At 36.5% G+C, this 20,017-nt stretch overlaps 2 protein-coding genes across 3 annotated transcripts in view; one reads left to right on the top strand and one right to left on the bottom strand.

The window, feature by feature from the left end:
• Dock7 (dedicator of cytokinesis 7) overlaps window positions 1-3,180 on the top strand; it is a 190,562-nt gene extending 187,382 nt beyond the window's left edge. Inside the window, exon 50 of the mRNA XM_026408729.2 lies at window positions 2,860-3,180. Within this exon, the coding sequence (XP_026264514.1) occupies window positions 2,860-2,902 (43 nt within the window). The 3' untranslated portion in view covers window positions 2,903-3,180. The remainder of the gene's footprint in view (window positions 1-2,859) is intronic.
• A 2,629-nt stretch (window positions 3,181-5,809) lies between these two features.
• Window positions 5,810-18,404, bottom strand: Usp1 (ubiquitin specific peptidase 1). Of its 2 annotated transcripts, none has more exons than XM_026408735.2 (9): window positions 18,152-18,404; window positions 15,149-15,387; window positions 13,626-13,746; window positions 12,861-12,965; window positions 12,005-12,165; window positions 10,381-11,072; window positions 9,520-9,690; window positions 8,325-8,526; window positions 5,810-6,838 (listed from the first exon to the last, which is right to left on the bottom strand). In XM_026408735.2, exons 2-9 carry the CDS (start codon window positions 15,316-15,318, stop codon window positions 6,103-6,105), a joined length of 2,358 nt encoding a protein of 785 aa, XP_026264520.1. In that variant the 5' UTR covers window positions 15,319-15,387; window positions 18,152-18,404; the 3' UTR covers window positions 5,810-6,102. The 2 variants fall into 2 exon arrangements, with proteins under 2 accessions (XP_026264520.1, XP_026264519.1); XM_026408734.2 differs by lacking the exon at window positions 18,152-18,404 and adding an exon at window positions 17,270-18,061.
• Between the last annotated feature and the right edge of the window lie 1,613 nt (window positions 18,405-20,017).

Below are 20,017 nucleotides of genomic sequence, written 5' to 3'. Positions count from 1 at the left end.
AATGAGTATCAAAAAGACTTCAGTATTTTTCTCCAAATTTTTAGAAATGAAAATAACTTAGAACTTTCTACAATTGAATCCTAATTCTACTTGAACAGGTAATTTAGTCTGGTTTTTAGATTTCTCTTCTTATGTGATAAGATAGTATTTACTTTGAAAAGGTTGTGGTGGAGATTAAATGGCATTACAAAGTTCCTGGGACAGTGTGTGGCATTTTGCTTTTAGCCCCTGAATTCTGAAAAGGGCACAAAAACTGAGAAAAACTGCAATTTTTACAGTTTGAACTCAAATTTACATGCAATTGTTGAATTATTGTGGCACTGATATTTTACCACCCTTTTCTTTGAGTAAAAGAGTATTACATTGTTGTTGTCCAATAAATTAGCATTTAGAAGATTGTTCAAAGCTACTTGTATGAAAGCAATTTAGATGCAGAGTATTCTAAACTGCAATAAAAAAGTTAAACTGGCTAGCACATGCCTATAATCTCAGTGATCTCAACTTTGAGGATAGCCTCAGGGTGCGAATGCACACACACACACATACTTACACATGAGGGGCTGGGATTGTGGCTCAGTGGTAGAGAGCTTGCCTAGCATGTGTGAGGAACTGGGTTTGATTCTTAGCACCACATATTGGGAAAATTAAAAAAAAAAAAAAAAAAAGGAGCCAGGTGCAGTGGCACACACCTGTAATCCCAGTGGCTCTAGAGGCTGAGGCAGGAGGATCATAATTTCAAAGCCAGCCTCACCAATTTAGTGAGTCCCTAAGCACTCAGTAAGACCCTGTCTCTAAATAAAGCAAGGCTGGCTGGGTATGTGGATCGGTGTTTGAGAGCCCTGGCTTCAATCCCCAGTACCCACCCTTCCCACACACTCCCCCCAAAAAGGCTGGGGATGTAGCTCAATGGTAAAGTGCTCGTGTGTACCAAAAAAAAGGTTCGTTAAATTAGCTGTTTTTTAGTGGTCTACTTTTCTACTTAAAGAGCAGTGGGAAAAAAAAAAATCTACTCTCACATTAATTCAAAAGTCTTCCAAGTGCCTGCTGTATATTATGTCCCCCAAGGGAGCAAGTACATCATCTCAAGTCTCTTCTACAAGCTACAGGAGCAGAGCCCAGAGGGCCCATTTTAGATCCTCTGACAAAACATGTTTTGCACCAGGCATGTTGGCACATGCCTATAATCCCAGCAGCTCTGGAGGCTAAGGCAGGAGGATCATGAGTTCAAAGCTAGCCTCAGCAAAAGCGAGTCCCTAAGCAACTCAGACTGTCTCTAAATAAAATACAAAATAGGGCTTGGGCATGTGACTCAGTGGTTGCGTTCAATCCCTGGTACCCCTACCACGCAGACAAAAAAGTCTTGCTTCCATTATCTATTCTGATGTGAGACATTCTAGGAGGTAGTTTCCTTTCAAAATTCCCAATAGTTTTACCTTTAGTTTGGAACTTCTTCCTTCTTGCTGCCTCCACTTCCCTACACCAGTCCTACCCACCAAGTCTAAGGTCCCAGAGGGTGAGAGTGCTGTGTCCCCAAGATAGTCAAGCAGTTGCCTAATCCTAGTGTCAGTTCCTTCCGCTCTCTATAGCTTCTTTCCTTGGAAAGGCTGTGTTGTTCTTATCTGAAGGAAACTTTCCATTATACCATATCCTGAGTTTGCCCTTCTCTGTGATCTACTTTATGCCATCTTCTAAGCTTTAGTTCTTAATATTTACAGGCAACTTTTTGGCATTTAGAAAAAAATCTTTTCTTGATGAACAGTAACCAGATTTCAATAATGTTTTCTCTGGAACTGAAAAAAAACAAGCTTTGATATTCAGAGCTGAATGTGATCTCTTTATACCTGCCCTCTCCTTTCTTAAGAGATATAAAGTTCCTCCTGCTTAACCTTAATAGCAAAAGAAACCAACTTAAGGGTAAAGAGAAATACACCAAGAGGTTATTTCAAGAATATCATCCCTTTCTATCTCAACTTCAGAATTATGGGGGAAAAAGTCAGAATTTTAATTTTTGTTGATTTATAAAATATGGAATGTTATTTTGCAGTAAGGCCTATGGGGCCTAAGATTCCCAAAGGTGATCTAGGACCCATGGGGAGTCCCCTAAGGCCCTTTTCAAGAGGTTTCTGAAATCAAAACTTGTTTCATCTTGATACCAAATATTGTTTGCCTTCTCATTATCACAAGGGCACGGTAGAGTTTTCAGATATAACATGAGATGTGATATTTTAAGACTGAATACAGAAGCAGATATGAAAATCTAGACCTTCTATTAAGCCACACATGAAATATATGTAACAGTGCTATTCTTCTACAAATCTCTTGCAAGTTATTTAATAAACAGTGCTATATTTATAGTAACATGTAATTGGTTGTTTTATAAAATAATAAAATTTTTCAATATATAAGCCACATAAAGATTCCTGGGGTCTTTAATAATCTAAGAATATAAAATTATCTAAGACAAAATTCTTAAAATTTTTAATATTTTCAAGAAACACCTGCTTTTTTGCCATTTTCTAATCCCAGGTCTTTTCCTGAAATCTCCCATTGTCCCTAATTGTCCTTGTTTTATCACAATATCTGCAGCACCTACTAGACAAATAAATAAATGATCAATAGACCTGGCAAACTGGTTACTATAATTCACTTCTGGAGAAATTTGTTACTCAGAACATATAAGGCAGAGTATGTGAACAAAAGTCAGTATAACTGGTGACAAAAATTTTGAGATTACTCTGGCGGTGGTGGGGAGGAGTATGTAAAACATCTTAAAAGGTATACACACACACAAAAAAATTGTTTTTTGAGTATGGCACATTTATTTTGTTCTTTTATAACTGTCTTCTTATTTTTTCCCAGAGATTCCTTCAGTCGAATGAGCCTTCGCAAAATGGATCTCTAAAATAAACGCACTTGTTTTATTCATTTGAAAAGAGCCATGTATTCAACATTATGAAAAGAAGTTAAGATCTGTTGAAAACTAGGACTTGGGATGTAATTCTGGAAATTATTAATTTACTCATTGAAGAATGCCAAAATGGTACCAAGTGTAGATTGTAAAGTTTGAGAATCGTGGCTATGGTTTCTGACATTCTGGTAACATACTGTTATCTTTTTTTAAAGCTATTTTAATGACTCGAAAAGGTACACTATAGATTTACCATTATTTATACCATAGCTAATGTTAAATTTATTTACTTTAAGTTCGTATTTTTTAATTTATATTACCATTTATAGATTCATTTTGGAACCATTTTAAATGTAGTAATGCTTATTTTAAAGGTACTATTAAATATGTGAATGTTTACACTAATTTTTAATGAGTGGGACTTTGAAAGTTTTTCTTTATTGAAAGAGGCAGAGAAAAGTTAACTGGCTCCAAAACTAGCAAAATTAAAATCAAAATTGGCAGTCACTTTATAGGCCCAAAGAGGCATTAATTAAATGAATTAATGGGTGAAGGTAGTAGTTACTGGTAACTGCTTTATATGAAGTTTTAAACTGGTTTCCAATTTAGGGTATCCATTTTAGATACCCTAAAAAAGAAATTTAGAATTCAAAAATGACTTCATCTGATAAAATTCTTGTCTATAAAGGATTAAATACCGAAACAGCTAGTACTGGTGACAACAGCTTGGTCTTTATGACAATTTTGTTATTAGTATGAACTTCATGACTCTCCGCAATTAAAATGTATGATTTGTTTCAGATTAAACAGGCCAGTCATCAGTTTTTAATGATATAAGCCAATAAATTAGGAATCCGTTTTAAAGCTATGTCACCATGAAGGGTAACACAGAGCTGGAGTTTATTCCTTTTAATCTACCAATTAAATGAGAAGTCATTTACTTTTTGACACTTGCTTTAGTCAAAATTAAATCACTTAAAATCATAACTTCTTATGAAAAAATAATACAGAAAATATTATCATTTCAATTACTTTCATTTTCTCAAAACAGTATATAGTCATGATTTCTGGAGGGGGTTTTGTGTATTATTATTATAGAATGGAACCTTGAAATAATCCTTTTGATGTACTGATCAGTTACATGAATCATGTAAGAACTGATTAGAATTAATACCATGACTTCATTCTCTAGTTGATATATGTAGGTGATGGTTTATCTTCCCCCTCAAACTTAATTCAGTGGGCAATTATCCTTAATTCTTATCTGCATCAACTCAAAGACTGAATCAAAAAAATTGAAAAAAGGTACATCTGAAGAGTCCGAAAGGCATAACTTCAAATATTTATTTGGGGTTGGGGGCTGAGTGGTATAGTACTTGCTTAGCATGGGCAAGGCCCTAGGTTCAATCCCCAACACTGCAAATAAAAGAAATCTATTTGGGGAAAATGGAGCTAAATGAATAAGGAAAGGCAATAAGAATTGAAACTCATCCACAAAAATGACAGTCTTCCTGTTCTTTGGGGATGAAAGAGTGTAGATATAAGGATATTAAGTATCACCTAAGCCATTTCTCATATTAATTAACTCCTAGGTCAATTCTCTTACATATGTTTGGACTGTTTCACACAAGTCTGAAATACTATATTGAAGACTTCAAGATTTCTATAATAACGGTTTTATTGTCTTGCAATACCAACTACTCTGAGTCAATACAGAAGCTTCCTTTTACTCAAACTTTGGTATGACACAGAATACTTAATTTCTTACGTGTTTTCTTAAAATGCAGACTTTTTCACATCAGGAATCTGTACTAGTTCTCAACATTGGCTATCTTTTGAGTTATTCCAGGCCCAGTTGCTATCCTGATCTACTCTACCAGAATCTTACAGATAGTGCACAAAGCTGTTTATAAAGTTCCATCGGTGATTCTGAATATAGAAAGCAGGAGAAGCACAACTTTATTTTTATCACATCACAGAATCTTGTAGGGAAATATAACTGTCTTTTTTTTTTGTTGACCAGGTATTCTTATTTGTTGAAATAGGATGTTATTCCAATAGCATTTATATATTCAAAATCAAAATCTCATTACCAAAAATATCCTTTAACAAATCATATGATAATTAACCATTTATTAATTTAGTATACAGTATTTAAAATTGTAGTTTAACCTAGGTTTTTATGTGTGCCCAAAACATATAATTCTCATTTTAGATTCCATTAAATGTCTAGTTTAAAGGGCAACTAAGATGTGACAAATTTTTCTTGTAAACCTCTTTTAAGTATGATAACCAGGCCGGACCAAGCAGTTTCTCAGATATTCTTCATGTCCACTGACAGAAAATACTGAATATTATTAAAGGTAACATGCATGTTTGTTCTCTCTCTCCAGACACACACACAATTTATTCTGTTCAAGTAAAAAAATTTGAGCATTTGTATACATAGTTGTTAAGCAGTTTAAATTTTATTGACCTCCCAGTATTTAAAAAAAAGTTAAATTTAAGGTCACACCTCTAAGTTTGATGTACTATATACAGATCGTGCAGAATGAGTATGAAGAGATACAAATTAGTCCATGCCCAAAAAGATTTACTAGAATACAGAATCATCTTCATAAATACATATAAAATTCTTATGAAGATACAGAGGACTGTCTAGGTTTTCTGAGACACTTTTCAAAGTGATTCAAGGCACAAAATGTAGACCATTGTAAATACACATTCTAGACTTTGTGCCTCTTGATACAGCCCATCAAAGATTTGGCTTCCTGTTATAAAACTAAATGTACTGAATGAGATTCTGTTTAAGTGAAAAACCACAGAGCTATAAACATCATGTAGATAATTACTCCAAAATATGGAGAATACAAATACAAGCACTTTATTTTTAAAAGCAAACACAAAAGATTGGTGTAAATCCAAGTGTTTAAATGCTTCCCATTTCATATAGTTCAATTAAGAACCTATACAAGTTTGTTCCCAGAAGCTAATGCATCACTAGTCTCTAAGGAAAATGAATTCTAAAAATTAACATGGTTTTCAGTATTTCAAATTTCACTATTTATATAAAAACCTAGAGAGACCAATAATATTCCAATAGCTTCAAAAGATAAGCTAGACTCTGATGTAATTGACTTTACCAATGTTTGTCCAGGTCTGTTTAATATATATACAAGGAAAATACACTCACTCTATAATTTCTTATAAAATAGCAAGTAAGGAGTAGATGTAGGAGATGTAGAAGGGGAAAGAGAATTCAAAAAGTCCTTCTCTTCAGTAACTTTCACTTCAGAATCATCAAAAAGCAACCACTTCCCTTCATATTCCTTTAAGCTTTGCACTACATATGAAATTTTGTTCTCAAATCCACTAATGTTAATGCCTGTTTGGTCACTGGATTCCTTGTTTCTATCAGATTCATGGGTCCCATTAGTATTGTTAGTCTCAGAATTTCTACTTTCAGCAAATGCTGTACTGGCAACCTTATCAGGATTAGATGTTTTGTTGTATAGCTCATAATCTGCTTTGCTCTTTTGTCCTCCAAGAAGTCCAATAGCTTCTACATTTTTTTTGTTCAAAACTTTACTTGGCTGTGTATTTCCACCAACTCTAATCGACACTTCTTCGTCATCATAATTTTCAACTGCATCCCTTGCTTCCTCCTCATTCATTGGTTCTGGCTTCCCTATTTCACACATTTGGTCAACCACAAAATTTCCCTTATCTAGTTCTAAACTATTAAGGTCAGTGACTTTAACAGAAGCTGTGTAATGCCCACTACTAATGGTAATTCCACTATGCATCACAACTGCAAATAATCCATAGCTGTCATTAGTTGGCTTTGTGCTCCATTCTTCTAGTGACAATTTAAGAGGTGTCAATAAAGGAGTGTTGATCTTGGAAAGTCCACCACCATAACAATCAAACCTTTGGGGAAAAAAAAAGAAATAAGGTTCCATGTAATTCCATTTTAAATTCAAAATTTTATACCCAATGTAAAATCAAGTAAAAGTCTGAATAAACCCTTCAAGATGTAGTGCCTAAGATGAATAAATGAAAAGGCAGAACAACAAGACTTCGATTGTGAATAAAATTTATAGTATAATATATCCATATAATGTTAAAATAACTGCTAATATTCAGGTATTTTGTGGAGGATATGTATAATTTTTCATTATCTTTTATTTTCCTAAGTACACCAAGAAATTAGATGGTATTTTTAAAATACTGAACGTTTGCCGGGTGTGGTGGTGCATATCTGTGAACTCAGCTACTTGGGACAGAGGCCCTAAGCAACTTAACAGCAAAAGACCCTGTCTCCCAATAAAAAAAGGGGGGCATGTGGCTCAGTGGCAAAGCACCCCTAGATTCAATCCTCAGTACCAAAACCAAAACCAAATCAAAAAACCGAATTTTTGAGACTAAAATCCTTTACATTTTAGTTATTTTAATATGCCCTTATCAAGATTGGGAACAAAAATAAAATAGCACTGTAGCAAAGAAAATGCTCACTGAGGGCTGGGGATATAGCTCAGTCAGTAGAATGCTTGCTTTGAATGCACAAAGCCCTGTGTTCAATCCCTGGCACCACTTAAAAAAAAAAAAAAAAGAAGAATATGCCGTCTTATAATAATGTGTATGTCTGTGTGTAGTGTGCATGCGAGAGCAGAAACATGCAAGCGAGCAAACTATTGGGAAGCTCATGTCATTTTCAAATAACTCATTAATGTGGAAAGGAATGAAATCAGCAATGACATATATCAGAAAAAAAGACTATTCAAAATGCAATTAGTGTTTTTATAGTTATCTTCAACAGCTTTTATACATTTAAATTCTCAAGTGAAGAAAATTTCTCATCTTTTTCAAAGACTAGTTTGATTTCTTAGCTTACCTTTAAAAACAGAATTTTGCCTTTCTACCCTTCAAAAAAATCTCAATGTATTCAGATTTCTTCTCTGCTTTAATCAGATTCTACTAAAATTGAATTCTGAACTAGCATCTACACAATGAATATGAAAAAGATATATATAGAAATCATACTAAACAGAACATGTGTTCATACCAAAAGGATTTAAACTGATGCGTTTTACAAGGAAACTGTTTAAAGAGAACATTTTTAGGGGTGGGGCGGTACCAGGAATTGAACTCAGGAGCACTTGACCACTGACCACATCTTCACTCCTATTTTTTGTTTTCTTTAAAAACAGGGTCTCACTGAGTTGCTTAGCACCTCGCTTTTGCTGAGGCTGGCTTTGAACTCACTATCTGCCTTTCCTAGCCTCCTGAGCCGCTGGGATTACAGGTCTGCGCCACCACACCCAGCTAAAGAGAACTTAAGCAATCTTTACAAGTTAATTCCTTTGTCCTCTATAGCAGCTTTTCTTCATCTGTAGCTTTTATTTACAATACTCACTCCAAGCCACTAGCAGCAAAACACTTCAGATGAATAGTTATGACTTCAGGCATTTTGTCAAACAAAAGACTTCTTTCGGCTTCAGTGTAATGATGGCAATTTTCACAGAAATATTTATCTTCTCCTACAATCCTCTCCACTGAAGCAAACTGTGAAATTGCCCATCTCAAGGTCTTCATTTCTGTTTTTGGCTCTGGAGAAACTATTAGGGAAAAAGAATCCTTTCATTTACAAATACAATATTCAAAAATTAAAGTTCCACATGCAAAATTAGCATTCAGTTTCAACTGACTACCCCATTTCCAAATAACTAAAGAGATTTCTTTTACTTTCAGAAAATCACCCTTAGTAGCACACATATCTTCAGATGTGCCAAACAAGTACTCTACCATGGAGCTACAATCCCAGCTCTGTATAAATATCTTTTAAATAGTATAATATTATAATTGGTCAGCCAAAAATACTTATATGATACGCACAGCAAAAACTAGTCTGTCTCACTGTTAAGAGATGAGTTTAATAGCCAATTTTCAGTAAAACGGTCTCATTATTTTGCATGACATCTCCATTTTATGGTTTGCACTAGACATAAAGTGGTTTCAATGGTGTTAAAAATTACCAGGTAAGGGGGATGGGGTTGTAGCTCACAGTAGAGCGATTGTCTAGCATGTGTGAGACCCTGGGTTCAATCCCCAGCACCATATAAAACTAAATAAACAAAATAAATGTATTATTCCATCTATAACTAAAAATTAAAAAAAAAAATTACAGGTAGATTTGAAAGATTAAGATCCCCAAAATTAACTTTTATTAAATAAGCACTTCATTTTTCCATTCTAACATACTTTACACCAAAATAAAGATGATGCAATTCTTCAAATGATATTAACAAGTGAAACTAAGTAAGTAGAAAGGGTAGCTAGGCACAAAGGTGCATGCCTACAATCCCAGCAACTTGGGAAGCTAAAACAGGAGGATGGCAAGTTCAAGACCAGCCTCAGCAAATTAGCAGTTTGGCAAGACCCTGTGTCAAAAAATAAAATGGGCTGGGAATGTGATTCACTGGTAAAGCTCTCCCAGGTTTAATCTCCAGTGCCAAAAAGAAAAGCTATACAGTAGACCAAGGACACTAAAACTGTATTGTTAAAGAAAACTATATTATTCCATGGTCCAATGAGACTCTAATTTTGCTTACTTTCAGAATTCTCCTCTACTTTGGAAAGTTCATCTTCTTGTACTGGCACGCTGATGTCCTGAAAATCTTCTCTTCTTTCTGTTAAACTTTCACATTCCAAACAACGAGTCCTTAATACAAGCTGACCTTGAAATAATTTCTCCACTAGCTCAAAACCAATTTGCTCTGCACCTGAAATAAAAAAATGAAAATATACGTCTATACAAATTAGTTTTTCAATATAGTCCAAATAACCAATTTTTCACTGAAATAAATTATATCATGAATAAAAGCCCCATTTTTCATGTGTTTATTAGCATTAAGAGATACCTTGTTGATAAAGTGTAAAGTCCCTATAAAGCTCGTTTTAATTATGAATTTCTATTATCTTTAAAGTCAGTTATTTTTCAACTTGTTTTCCAGAGACACTTCCTTATAGAATGAGCCCAGAATATGTATGGCACTTTGGTGCCATAAACCACATCAACACTATGCATTTTCCTTGAGATATGTACATATGGACAAAACTAAGTGAAAACCTAGTTCAAGAATGGCATAACTACTCATTATTTCCCTTATGACTTTACATCTACATAGATAAAAGAAAAATATAGTCTCCATTAAAATGTATTGGACTTTCCTAGTTTATAAACCATAAATTAACGTTTACCCTAATAATTAATATATAATTATATTATACACACACCACACTTAATCTAAGCACAGTGCTTAAAATACCACAGTTTACACCGTGTTAATTACTTTCTCAAACAAAACAAAAATTCTAGCCACATGTATTATATTGTATGTTTATCTAGAGAAGATTTCTATTTCTGCAGCTATTAAGACTCCTACCTATGAAAGTCTAAGAATTATACTGACCTTTGTTTATGGACTTAACTTCATTAACATTTACAGGTTTAACATTATTTCCTGGAGATTCAAGTCCACAACCATTAGTTGTATTATCAATTTCACACTTCCCCAAGTCCTCCTCAAGATCATATTCATTTTCTTTAGACTGTCCTTTGGATCCTTGGTTTGTTGTTATTTTTCCCAGACTACAGAATTTTGAAAGAATGCTGGGTTGCTTAGTTGCAGACTTCAACCAATTTATTTTAACTCTTGATTTCCTTTGTGAGAGTCTTGTATTCTCATTTTCAGAAACACACTTGGGGATCATTTTAGGAGGAATCTCTAATGTATCACCAGTAGCTTTTCTTTTTGACCTCGTTTGTCTCTGATTCTCTTCCAATGACTGGTGTTCCTTAGATACTTTAACTTTTTTCTTTGTGTTACCAAATTCTGTGTCACTCTTTCTTTTTCCATTCCCTTTTGGGAGTTTTTCTTTATGGTCTTCAGAATTCCTCATACCATCAGTCTCCATGCTGCTAATTCCACTCATTTCCTCTTTTTGATGAGGTTTTTCTTCTACCTTAGTAGATAATTCTGCCACATTTTTTACTTCTTCTTTTTTTAGAAGTTGGCATGTTTCTTGAATGTTTCCCAAAATACACTGTAGTACTTCCTGTGCATCATGCTGTAGATATCCTTCATACATAGGGTTGAGTTCCCTATAAATAAAAATGTCCATTTCATCTACTCTAGTTGTGAAGATGTAATATATAAAAACAAATATTTCTATAAATTACTTCATTTGGAAAATCTAAGATACTTATTCAGCTAATATGAAACCTATCACAAACCAAATTTTATTGTAAATGCTTTTGATATTATGTGTATATATAGTCCTCACAATATCTCCTAGAGGTAGGTCCTATTACCACCACTAATGATATGGAAACTGTGTGGAGGTTAAATAATTTGCCCAAGTCACACACAGTTAAGATGAAAAATCAGGATTTAAATCTGCTCTTGCTACCCTTCTTCAATGCCTCTTAACAAAGGCAAAACAATGTGATTTACCTATATCAATTTCAAAATTGAATCAGTCAATGAATTTTTAAAGACCCACAATATTAAAAAATTTGTTAAAATAATAGTTTTATATATGGTTTCACGTTTTAACACAACACTGGGAAGTAATCTAATCCAGTTAACCAATAGTTCTTTTTTAAGCACATAAAATATTTGGAACTTACAATTTATACATATAACACATTTTTAATATAGACCTATAATTCCTAGTCTGAAATCCTTAGGATCACATGTGTTTGGGAATTCAAAAGACAACATGGCACATAAGCAAAATATATATAATCAACATGATATGGGGCAATACCCTACAATTAAGAAACCATTTGGATGTTGATATGAGTGATAAACATGAACAGACAATAAACAGCCTCATACAAATTCAAATCTAATAAATTTAGTACCAAATTTATCCCCCCAAATTATGAGAGTTTCTGGGATTTTCAAGTACCATGGATCTGGAGTTTCAATTTTCCTTGCCCTTTATTCCTACACTGCTCATGTACCATTCTCCCCAAAAGAAAGAAACAAGGAGCTAAATTATAATTGTAAAATTATAAGCTATACCTACCTGAGTGTGTTAAGCAGTCGCCTTGGCTGTGTAGCAAGTTCATCAGTATATTTCTCTGGATTTAAGAGAAAACTAGCCTGAAGCTGTTCTACTGAAATGATTAAGGACTGTAAACTGCATATAAGTTCATAACTTGCCAAAGAATCTTCTTTGCAATTTCCCTGTCAAGGAAAAACCACACAAACCAATATTTTCATTTATGAACAAATTAAGTACCTTCCTTCCTTGACTAGTCTCACTAAATACACAAGCTTTTCTAAACTTAATTACATTATAGCACTAATTTTACTGGGTATAAAAAATAATTTTTTTTGTAATTTCAAGATGTCATTTTTAGCTACTTTCTATATGGATAATAATTTTAATTAGCCAAAGACTTATTTAAACATTTACTTAAATATTAAAAGTTGAGGATAGGGGGGTATAACTCAGTAGTAGAGTGCTTAACATGTACAAAGCCATGGGTTTTGATTCCAGGCACCACCACCCCCTCCCCCTGGCCAAAAAAAAACAACTAAAATTTCAAAAACACAATGGATAAACAATAAGTGGCATGAGTATGACAAATCTGTGATGGTGGTATACAAATGACAGGTTTGATAAAACAATAAATGAGAGGAATGGAGAAAATACTCTGTACAGGGAGATAATCTGGTAATTCACCTCACCCGAATGATAAACACAGCCTTTCCGACAAAATACAGAACAATACTGAGAATTCCAATTTTCATTTAGTTATTGAGAATCTGTCACCCTCCTCTCCAATCCTCTTAAAAAATCTTTACCTTTCTACTTGTAAACAAGTGAATTTACATTTTTCTTTTTATATTACTTTTGCTGGTTTTTTTTTTCTTACCTTATCTTTTTGATTGGCTTCATCCTTTAGAGCTTCCTTCTTCCTTGAAATAATATTAAATAAGTGCTTCACTCCAGATTTAAAACCAGGACAAAAATATAATACCTATAAAAAGTGAAATTGTCCAAGTGTTATAAACAAACAACAATATTCCTAAAATCATTAAAGTATTACCATGTTTTTTGTAGGACACTTTTAATAAGTATTACCTAAAATTCTAAGATTAAACTTTTTGTTAAAACTTTTCTTGTGAAGCACTGGGTTTGATCTTAGCACTGCATAAAAATAAATAAAATAAAGACATTCTTTCCATCTACAACTACAAAAATATAAATATATATTTTTAAAAACTTGTTCTCTGTTTCATTAAATAGTAGCCTCTTTGGCATTAAGCACTAAGCCTTTAGCAGATAGTACTAACATGTAACATTACAAAGACATAAAACAATACTGTTTCAAGGTGTGAGATATCACAATACCAGGAATCAAGCAGAGAAATTAAAGGTTTGGCTACTTCCACTTAATCAAAGTCTACTCAATTTTTCTGTTGCACCTTTACTTAATATATCATTTTCCTCTCACCCCAAAAGAAGTTTAATAATCTGCAATTTAGGAGTCATTATTATTTTAGCCCATTATTATAGTTTACTTCCAATAAAGGCAAGGACTGCACAATTAAAGTCTTCCAATAACTTGAAATCCTTAGAAACATTGTTACATCATTTTTGCCTATTAATATTTAGTATATAACAAAATTATAGTTACCTGAAGTATACTATTAAGATAACAAGTATTGCCAAGATTATTCAGTCCCACAAATGGTAACAAATTTTCTCTCTTCTCACAGTTTATAGGTGAGGACTGTGCTGCAGGAACAACTTGATCACTATTAAGTATAGAGGGGAGGAAAGGCATAATGAAGCAGCATCTTAAAGAAACAAAATGGAAATATTGCTTCCCTAGATTTTCCTGTTCTCAAAAGAGTTATAATCTGAATGATTTTAGTGAGATGACACCTTAAGAAATCTACACTCAAAAATTGCCATATACCCAGAATAATCATTATTACACTCAACAAACTACAAAATAATTCCCTTAGGAGGATGTTTGTCCCATTTTTCAGAGTAAAAAAACTGCAGAACTGGTACTGTGATTTTTTTTTTAACTTAGTGTAATGTTTCAATTAAGTAGTTTAATTCTGAACATGAACTCGGGATAAACTGACTAAAAAGTATTTAGGAGGCTGCATTAAGGTTCTATTAATAAAGATTAAGTAGAAAAGCCTATGAAGAGAATTTATCCCTCACTTAAAAATAAATTGTTCGTACCAGGCATCATGGCACACTCCTGCAATACCCAGGGAGTTGGGAAGCTGAGGCAGAAGGATTGCAAGTTCATGGCCAGCTTGGGTAATTTAGGGAGACCCCCATCTCAAAAAAGTAAAAAATGATAGGGCTGTAGCATTGTAGTAGAGGGCCCCTGGGTTCAATCCCCAGTATTAATTAATTAACAAGTCTATCATGTTTTTACATCACTTTAACAGTGGGTTCCCTAGTATTTTTGTGAACCTTACAGCCAAATTATTACAATAGCACCTCAACGTATTCATAAGTGTGAATGCTGATAAGCAAAAGGTTCACAAACTCAATGGATAACTGCTAGATACTAGGAAATTATACATGGGACCAAATCGACTTTAGTCACCCAGCAGAGTGCCTATATGTTGAATAAGGAGCTAGAATAGAGCAACATGGAATAAAGTATTCCATTTTGTTCTGATTTCTTGCCAGTCACTAAAGAATTTCCATAAAAACATTTATTTTTAAGTACATTTTAAATATCAATTACAGCTGTATGCCTCCAGCAGGTATGATTAGTTATGACTGCACACCTACATGACTACAGAGTTTAAATAACAGACAACTGTTGTCTTTTGAACACCACAAAAACAAAAACACCTTTTTTAATCCTTACAACAAAAAATAATCAAGTGTAAACTCTAAAATAGAGAATTTAGTCAATTAACATTTCTCCAAATTATCCTAAATGGCTCAAGACAATGTTAATAAATTTGTACTGTGGTGTGATCCCTGTGGGGAACCACCAGCTTTGCTCTGTTCCTACTACATGCTGCTAGACTTTGTCTTCCTAAAAGCATATGAATATGTATATTTTTTTCCTACTATTACTATCAGATCACTCTGGAGGTATTAACCCAAGTTCAATGCTTCCTTCTACACTGATTCAGAATTTTAAAAATACAGAAATAATACTTATAAGACACATACATTTCTGATCCTCTATATTCAGAAGCTTTTTCTTCATTTTCTTGAGAATCTGTGAAATCTAAGGCTCTCTTAGTTTCCTTTTTCTGAAAAAATTTCAAAGAAAGTCTGTTTTTCTTGGATGGACTACCTCTTGAAAGCCCATTACTTTCACTGGGTATGACACCAGGCATTTTCTTTTCAAATCCCAAGGAGTTGACAAGAATTAATTTATAGAGGGCAGTTGTAATCACCAATTATATCTGTTAATCACAAAGAAAAGGTTTCATTAGTTCTCCATTATTAGTGTAGGCAACCAAATCATCAATTGTGACAACATATTTACCAAGGAAATGGTAACAAATTAGAACTTTCAAGTAATTAGGAAATTATTTGATAACCGAATGCAATATTTATTGCTTAAATGAAGGAGTATGCCACATTGTCCTTAACTTTTGTTTTTAAAAAATGTGATGCTAAACCTTTATTAGCCTGCCATAGATTGAGGGCCAAACTACAAAACTTTCCATTTATTAGACCTACAGTAAAGTAGTAGAATTAAGGAGTAAAAACTCAAATTTTCATCATAACTTATTAATTCAAATGTTGACTTAGCAATTGCCATCTCTAACTGAAGTAAGAAGCGAGGAGGACAGGAAAATCACAGTAGCAGACAGAAGTCCTCCCTATATAAAATAAAGTCTCAAAACTCATAAAGAAAGGCATAATGGTGTTCAATTATACCTAAAAACCACAATATCCTATTCGTTTTCCAAACTTATAAAAAACTGTTTTAAAAACTGCTTTGAGTAGGCAAGAAGATGGTAATTTGCTTTTTGCAAGCTTTCTTCCATTTTAAAGTAAAACTTTATGATGAAAAAATATGGCAATATTTGTGGTAGCTATTTTATACATCAGTCATATTTTCCATTAGGACATCTAGGGGAAATTACCTGACTATAGAATATTACAATTACTTAAGACCCAAAAACCTCAGCAACCAATTTCAAATGTAGAAACAATAGTAAAATTAACTATGCAAAATTCACTCAAATTCCACCCTTAAACATTTCACTCAATTGACTCTAATCTAGAAACTCACTCAACTTGGCAGTGAAACCAATTTTGAGACCCAACTGAGGAAGAACTGGAAAGTTGGCCAATTTCCCCATCCTGTCTCCAATTCTATTTACTCTCCTGACCATTTTATGTTTCTGATGAATGAAAACCCAGTCTGCACTAAAAATTTCAGTATTCTAAATATTCTCCCGGTTTTTCCCCGACAATTCCAATAAATGACAGAAAGTGAATTCCCTAAGTGACAAGAGAAACCAAACTTAGAGAAGAAAAAATGATCCAACAACTGAAACAGCGGATAGTAATCTCAATTCAAATCCTCCTGGACCCCCAAAACAATGATCAAACATTTAACATTACCAATTATACAACATTTTACTAGGTGCCATATTTTATGCTCTCATTTCCTTATAAGTGGAGGTCTGTTAACTCAAGAAACGTTTCTCCTGTAACGCAAACCTCACAGAAAACAAGGAATCCAACATTAAACATTCTTGACCCAATGATAGCGTGAATCTCAGTCCTATTAGTTTTGAATAATGACACGATTCCTATTTTTCAAGAAAAAACGTAAAGTAACTAAGAACATCTTTGCCAATGCTTTAAGACACGTGGCGTTCTACAGACTTCTGAGAAAACTGTAAGTTAAGAAAATGCGCGGTAAAATTTCGCAATTACCGACACAAGACAACATGAATGCAAACATTTCTCCTCCCTAACCTGCACCTCTCTACAGAACAGAAAGGAAACTGCAAAGCCTGCAGAGCCCAGGCAGTCTTCGTGCCCCCAAGACACCTCACCCGCACAGTGGGAGACTGGCCGGGGGCTCTCCAGCCCGCCCCGCCGCTCCCGGCCTCCCTGCCCGCGGAGTTGGCCTATATACCCCCAGCCCGCACCTGCATCCCCGAGTCTCCTGCGGCTGCAAAAGGGGGCGCCCCCCGGGGCAAAGAAGGCTCAGCCCGCAGCTGGGCCAAAGCACAGAACCAAAACGGCCCAGCGTCTTCCCGGCAGCCCCTCTCCGGCGCCCGCGAACTTGCCTCCGCGCCCCTCTGCCCCAGGCCCTCTTACCCGGCCATGGCCCTAAGCGAGGTCCGCGGCGGTGACGCCGCTGAGTCCAGCCGAGATGAATGTGGGTACCACAGGTGAGTTCTTGCCTGAGACGCCGGGTCCCCGACCCAAGGAAAACCAGATCGGATCGCCCTCCCGCGGGGGAGTGACCATCAGCTCAGAGCGGGAACGCGGGCCGCCGCCGCTCACTCCTGCCTAGCGCACCACCCACTACATCCCCGGAGCGGCGCCCGCTGCGCCCGCCCGGGACGGCTAGGAGCGCAACAAGCGGTGGTCGCGCTCACAGAGCGCCTGAACCGCTAGGGTCTCTCCCACTCCTCCACCGAGGGGAACTTGGCGCGTTTTCCTTAGTCTCAGGACCCCCGTGTTTTAGCCTCCGCCCGCGCCAGCGCTGCGATTGAAGGTGGCGTCCTTCGAAAATGCCGGTTCTAGTCTCCACGCTGCAGAGACGCGAAAGGCAAGAGCCGTCTCGCGACCGCCACTCGGCCCTGGCACGTACGGGCTCCGGAACCAGCTGGAACGGTAGTTCCCCGAAGATCCTAACGGGTTCTGCAGTTTCAAACAGCGCAGGCACAATCACGGGCAGCTCGCGCGGGTCCTCGCTGTGGGCGCGCGCTAGGTACTGGAGGCCTGGCTGGCGGGCTCGAGCCTCACGCCCTTTTTTTTTTTTTTTTTTTTAACCATTCGTGCGCGCGAGTGGATGGGAAAGCGTACGGGTCGGGAGACAGGACAGAGAGAAGATGGGATGGGCCCTTTCCTCTAGAAGGAGCCCCTGCTCCTCACCCCCGGCGCTCAAATGCGCCAATCCATGATGAACAATCCCAAAACCTTGTCCCCCCCCCCCCCCCGCCACCACCGCCAGGAGAAGCCAATCAGAAGTACCTAGATAAAAGCCAATTGGATGGGTGGAGAAGGAAGCCGGGCCAATACCAAAAAAGAAGAAAGGAGGGCTCCAGCCAATCATTGTTGGGCATACATAGTGTTCCTCCAGAGCCGTTCCTCTCCTTCCGCTCTCATTGGCGCTCCAGTGCGCGCTTTCGCTGCGGACTGTTAAAATCTTGCTGTGCGTTTTGTTAAGCCTGGACGGTGGGACGCCACCACGGGTGCGGCTTCCGGAGTGAGGCCCTCACGGCAGGCCCCGCCTCCCTTTCTTGCGTACGCACTCGGGCGGGGTTACCAGGGAGACGGATTTCGGAAAATGGCTGACGGGTTGTTTGCTCCTCTGCGCCTGGCCTTTCTGTTCGGAATGGCAGCCCGAGAGCCCTTCAATAAAAACAGGCTCTGCCATGAATAACAACAGATTCTCAGTCGAATACTGTAGAGCTGAAGCTCCTTCCTCAAGCCCCTTCGCGTCTTGTTTTCTGTTTGCCCTGTCCTTTGCGGCCGCACTAGACAGTAGTCCCAGATCCCGCTGCGGAAACTTCCAAGGGTTCCGCCGCGAGCTGGTACTAAAGACTCAAAAGCTGAAAAGCATGCCTTATCTGGTTTTTGCTTCCCTTTGTTTGCAAGCTTCCTTGGTGAGGTAACCTCACAACGCAAGTAGTTGTGGTTAATCGATTCAGTCCAAATCCACTAAGTGTTTTTTTAGGCGCCTACTATTTGTGCCAGGCATAATTTCAAGGTGCTAGGCACACTACGTGAATGAAATACATTCCCTGCTGTAAAAGAGCTTTAGGGAGGAGACAGACGTTAACTAAAACGATATGAAATAACAAAAGGAAAAGATAAAATTATAGTGCGTTAGATGTGAAAACTAAGAAAGACCTCTGAGTTGACATGCAGCAGAGTGTTGAATGAAAGAGAAGTGAAACTTGGAAATCTGAGGAAACCGCAAGTTCCTTGAAGCGTGATGTGCTTGGTATTTTGGAAAATAGGGAGACCTGGAAGCTTAGGGTGTAGCCTGGGTGAGAAGATCTTGGGAGATGGCGATTAGTGTCCTAGGCAGGGCTATAAGCAGGCTAAGGAGATGAATCAGTAGATGGTTCTGAGCAGAGGAGTGGCAGAATTTGTAAAGTGGCTACCTTTGATGGTTAGACTGTACTTTCGATGACTATTTTTAACCCCAACAACTAAGCTAGGGAGTGCTTGGTCTTTGCTAAAATGTTTGGATCTGAGTAAACTCGAAGTGGAAGTGGCCATTGTACTTAGATGTATTAAGAGCAAGATGCTTATTTTACATAAAACAGATATCCAAAAAGATCAGGATCCAAATTGAGCCAACAGGTAATTCAAAAAGACAAAGATAGAAAATATAATTATAGATCTCTCAGTTACTATTGTGTATCATAGACTGGCAGTGCCTTGTTTTCTAGTACTAACAATTATTGCTATTTTCAGACTATCCAGATGAATAACCAGTTGTAGTTTCCTCTTTCTTTGAGATCCCTTTGAAACCACTACCCTTCCTTGTACAATTTACAATATCAATCAAGGTTCAGTTGAAAATTTTACTTTGCATGGCTACATACCAAGTAAAGATCAAACCAAGCACAAAGGTGTTCACTTATAATCTCAGTTAGGAGGCTGAGGCAGGAAGATCACAAGTTTGAGGCCAGCCTGGGCAACTTACTGAGATCCTAGTCTCAAAAATTTAAAAGGGCTGGAGGCGCAGCTCAGTGGTTGAGTGCTTATCTTAGCATGAGTGAGGCCTTGAGTTCAATTCCCAGTAACAAAAAAGAACAACAACAACCAAAAAATGAGTTATAATATTAAAGAAGAATAGAACGGATATTAGAGGACAGATAGCAT

This window comes from Urocitellus parryii, chromosome 11 (genome assembly GCF_045843805.1).
Source record: "Urocitellus parryii isolate mUroPar1 chromosome 11, mUroPar1.hap1, whole genome shotgun sequence".
Taxonomy (NCBI): Eukaryota; Metazoa; Chordata; class Mammalia; order Rodentia; family Sciuridae; genus Urocitellus; species Urocitellus parryii.
This window is presented reverse-complemented; position numbering and strand designations above follow the sequence as displayed.

Excerpts from the sequence above, each read along its gene's own strand:
- Usp1 (XM_026408735.2), bottom strand. The coding sequence starts at position 15,318 with ATGCCTGGTGTCATACCCAGTGAAAGTAATGGGCTTTCAAGAGGTAGT. Across the intron at positions 13,747-15,148 it reads GAATATAGAGGATCAGAAAT|TGATCAAGTTGTTCCTGCAG; the intron begins GTATGTGTCTTA and ends TATACTTAATAG. Across the intron at positions 11,073-12,004 it reads CGACTGCTTAACACACTCAG|GGAACTCAACCCTATGTATG; the intron begins GTAGGTATAGCT and ends TTTTATTTATAG.